The sequence below is a fragment of the Gymnoscopelus braueri genome (assembly GCF_963280865.1).
Source record: "Gymnoscopelus braueri genome assembly, chromosome: 18".
Classification (NCBI taxonomy): domain Eukaryota; kingdom Metazoa; phylum Chordata; class Actinopteri; order Myctophiformes; family Myctophidae; genus Gymnoscopelus; species Gymnoscopelus braueri.
Genome location: NC_137618.1, coordinates 31,857,016 through 31,861,620, shown reverse-complemented (window position 1 = coordinate 31,861,620; position 4,605 = coordinate 31,857,016). Strand labels below are relative to the sequence as shown.

Below are 4,605 nucleotides of genomic sequence, written 5' to 3'. Positions count from 1 at the left end.
AAAGAACAGTGTGTTTCCGCCTCTATAGTCCTTTGGATAAACTCTTTGTGGACTTCAGGTCTGCATTAAGCACTACCATCCCAAATGTGTCTGACCCTTATACGATTAATGACTTCGCTGCCCACCAAATTCCTGGTACATGTAAATGTAAGTGCTGAATAAATTAGATTCTGATACTGATGTGTGCAGCTCCACTGAGAATACGTTGGAAATAATGGAAACAAGGTGACTGTGACAACACCCTGGGGAGTCTTGGAGGACAAGACCATAGGCTATTATCTGGTTGACCGGGTTGGTTCTCTCAAATGCTGGTGAGATACAACTAATTTGAGAGTTTTGTCCCCCACTTCATATCATTGGTCCAGCATCAGATTATGTTGATAATTATGACTGATTAGTCTTAATTATCTGGTTTCTTGCTTTGGAAGAGCAGATTAAACAGTCAAGAACCACTGAAATAACACAAGTGGATTCTTAACTTTTTAAACTAAGCACTATTCCCTTTTATTACACATCGTTTGAAGCACAACAACACTGAAAATTATTGACATAAACAAACTGAGAAAGGTAAATTTAGACTTTTTTCTCTGTCCTGCTTTTTGAACATGGAATCATTTCAGATTTTTATAGAATCATTCAAAACTGCGTAAAAGTTGTACGTTTCTCAAGGACCTCAAGGTAGTCTGGATCAATGTGAAGCTTGGCTTTCAATTCCCAGTACTCGCTCCTGTTGGGCTCAACATAAACAGTACTCGGTGCTGTACAATATAGTATTGTCTGTTGTATTCTGTCTGGATGAATGTATTGATGTCTCACATCAAAGTCTGAGGTGTACTGAGTAGATGAATGGGCTGTATGCCTGCATGGTAAAGTACTGCTGTAGGGTGACTGTTTGTTTGGCTCCAACACATCTCTGTAGTAACACTGATCACCCTGCAAAGAGGTGGAAGGCTTGTTGAGCCGCTCTGGAGAAGCGACACTGTATTCAGAGCTTATCGTATTACTGGCTTCCACTTCATCAGAATCTCCCAGGAATGCTCCATTCAGCTCATCGAAATCTCTGTACCCATCCGCTGATTTGCCCTGCATTGGGGCATAGGCGGTGGTTCTACATGCAGGCTCCACTGCAGGTGGAATGTACTCGTACACGTGGCCAGCGGATGTTCTGACTTTGGGAATGGAGCCCTTCTTGTAAAGACCATATTCCATGTTCAGAGAGCTAATGCAAGCATTCACAGACATATTCTGATCATTTTGGGCCTTGTGATGCCTTTTTTTCATGGCCACGATCAACGACGCAGCCACAAACACAGACACAATGAACATTAGGAGAAGGGCGAGAATCATCACAGATAAAGGGACAGTGCCGTATCGTGCGTCCGAATCCAAGGATGTCTCTATGGTGATGGTGCTTCCAGGGAATGATTCTTCAGAGGGTGGAATCATGGAGGAGAGCATAACCGAGTTATTAGGGCATAAATTAGCCGTCTTAATGTATCTCATGTCCTCTCCGGCCAGCCTCTTAGGCGAGCCACAGATGACATTGTTTACAACTGTCCCTGTGCTGAGCTGTTCCAACCACAGCTTCAGCTCTAGGATGGCACAGGAGCAGTCCCAGGGATTCTCAAACAGATCTACTTGCACTAATGTTGTCAGCTGATCCAGCACACCGTTGACAGGGAGATGGCGGAGGTGGTTATTGCGAAGATTTAGTCTGGCCAGTGTTAGACCATTAAATATTCCTACCGGCAAGCTTTTTAAAAGGTTATTGTTCAGGAAAAGTAGCTGGAGATTGGGCACATGCTGAAAGGTGTCAGAAGTCATTTCTTTAATGACATTGTATTCTAAATACAGAAACTGCAGGCTCTCTAGTCCATAAAATATATCGACTGTGAGGCGGTCTATAAGGTTTCCATTCAGGTATAGCCTTCGTAAATGTGTCAGATCTCCAAAGGCTCTGTCATGTATGTGAGCTATCCTGTTGTTACCAAGGTGCAGCAAATCTAATCCAGTTGCATCAATAAAATCTGATCTACGCACTACAGGGATATAATTCCCAGTAAGATACATCTTTTTAGGATTGTAAGGTTTGGGATTTAAGTCAGAAATGCGTTCAATCTTTCTCTCCTGGCAATTGACATTCAGGCCGAGGTCTGAAATTTGAAGATTGCAAGTACAGGCAGTAGGGCAATCCAAAGGCACAGGGGATTTGGTCTGATATGAAACAATTTGACCATAATTCTGTGGTTTATTGGATGGGATGCGAGAGGTTGGCTTCGATTTTAATTTGCCCGACTGTCGAGGTCCCTTGGTGGGCCTTGATGAGGACCGTGCAATTCCAGATGAGGTGAATGGGGCCGTGACTAGAGCTGGTGTGGTCCTATAGTATGCATCAGTGCTCAGATGTGGCTGGGGTGGCATCTCATATTCAGCAATGGCTCTCCTAGGGCACAACTCTTGTTTTGAAACCTCATCAAGATCTCTCCCATGAAGCCGGAAAGGAAATTCACAAACAACATCACCAACTAAAGCCGCGTATGATATGCTTTCTAGCCACGTTTTCAGAGCAATCAGCTCACACGAACAGTTCCATGGATTCTCCTCTAATTGTAGCTCTACAACACTGCCCATATGTTCTAGTAGACCTGAATAAGGCAATACTTTCAGTTGGTTCCCCCTTAAATCCAGATGAGTCAGTGGGACATGCTGGAAAATGTTTGTGGGCAGAGTGGATATCAAGTTGTCATTAAGAATCAGTACTTCCAGATGATGAAGCTTGCTGAAAGCGTTTGGCTCCAAATGAGTGATGTAATTATAGTCGATTTGTAGATATTCCAGACTTTCAAAACCAAGGAAAAGCTCTTCCTTCAAGGCGTCAATTTTGTTATTGTTAAGATGTAATCGCTTCAATCCCTGAAGTCCATTAAAAGCTCCTGGTTCAATTTCAGATATATCATTGTTGCCCAGATGTAATATTGTAAGTCCATTGTATTCAACAAAATCATCAGCAGACAGCTTTTTCAAAAGGTTCCCTGTGAGCAGAAGATGGTACATTGGGAAGTGCACAGGGCTTATGTCAGAGAGACTTACAATTCCTCTGTTCTCACAGCCCACTGTGAGTACCCCCTCTTTCTCCTCACAAGCACACAGTGTTTGACAGATTTCTCCATAGCTATCAAACATCTCTATAGTGCAGAACGCTGTTGCACTTAACCAAAAAAATGAAATCCAAAAATGCATCTTCTTGTCTTGATGGGCAAGCTCACTGTCCTGACAAGGTATCCAATGTCATCTAGAAACAAAAGACATGCAGGCAATAAGGGAGACAGGAATAAGAACCATGTATCTAGAGTAGCCTATGAATCCTTAAAGAAGCTGCAGCCTGAAACTCAAAGCCTCGTGCGGTTGCCCAGCGGTAACTTTTGGCTACTATTATAATTACTCAATCAAAGATGAAAAGTGGAAAACAATTTCATTAAGCCATGTAAATAAAATTAAAAAAACACATGTCTATGTGCAATAAAGTACAAGGTCAAATCAAGACATCACATTTATCACAAAATAATTATCAATATCCACAGTAAGGCAAGGTATTTATTGTCAAATGTAAGTAGGCTAATAATTGCATTCTTGTTAGACTTTTGAATGAACACTCTAAAATAATATGTCAGCACACAGCACATTTAATGATTTTTTTGCAGCATGTTTCATGCCGTGCCAGACAGAAACAGCTGCATGATTTCTATCTCTTGGGAGAAGTGCACATAGCCTACCTCACGCACGATGATGAAGATGCATGGTCGTCAAGTATCTCACTATGTTCATCTCAATCCAAGTCCAGATGTTTGAAACAGGCTATGTTCTATTCGGTGCTCGCAAGTTCGCCGTCACTAAATGCACCAAATAGGATAAAAATAAATGCTGATCAACCATTATCTGCCAAACGTTTCTCTTAACACGCTGTGCCGTGGGAGACACAGCTATGCCTGGTAACAAAGTTGCTTATTCGGTCTCTGCCGTCTCTCTCTCTCTCTCTCTCTCTCTCTCTCTCTCTCTCTCCCCCCCTTCTCTCTCTCTCTCTCTCTCTCTCTCTCTCTCTCTCCCCACCCCCACAGGCTCTCTCTCTCTCACCCACAGGCTGCACACTCACAGCGACTCAGCCACACACGAACTTGCTCGCACATGCACACACACACATGCATGTGCAATCACATCACACGTATGCACGCTTTGGCAATTCGGCATGGCAATTTATGTCATACACAAACATTAATTGCCTTATTTGCCATACAGCCTACACTCTAAAGATGTTGACCTGCCTAAATAAATAGCTGTCCAAAAGATCAATCATTTACTGCACCCCCTTGTCCTCAAAGGATAGTTCAGCCGTTTATCATCTTCACCCGACAACACAAGCAGAATTAACAACGCTACAGTATTGCCTCACTAACATTACATACCTGTGTGTGTGTGTGTGTGTGTGTGGTGTGTGTGTGTGTGTGTGTGCGCGCGTGCGTGCGTACGTACATATATATATATATATATATATATATATATATATATATATATATATATATATATATATATATATATATATATATATAC

General features: G+C 42.2%; 1 protein-coding gene across 1 annotated transcript; it reads right to left on the bottom strand.

The window, feature by feature from the left end:
- Window positions 1–636: 636 nt before the first annotated feature.
- slitrk5b (SLIT and NTRK-like family, member 5b) lies at window positions 637–3,240 on the bottom strand (the record flags this gene model as incomplete). The annotated part of the gene is made up of 1 exon (XM_080457041.1): window positions 637–3,240. One exon carries the CDS (start codon window positions 3,238–3,240, stop codon window positions 637–639), a length of 2,604 nt encoding a protein of 867 aa, XP_080313167.1.
- Between the last annotated feature and the right edge of the window lie 1,365 nt (window positions 3,241–4,605).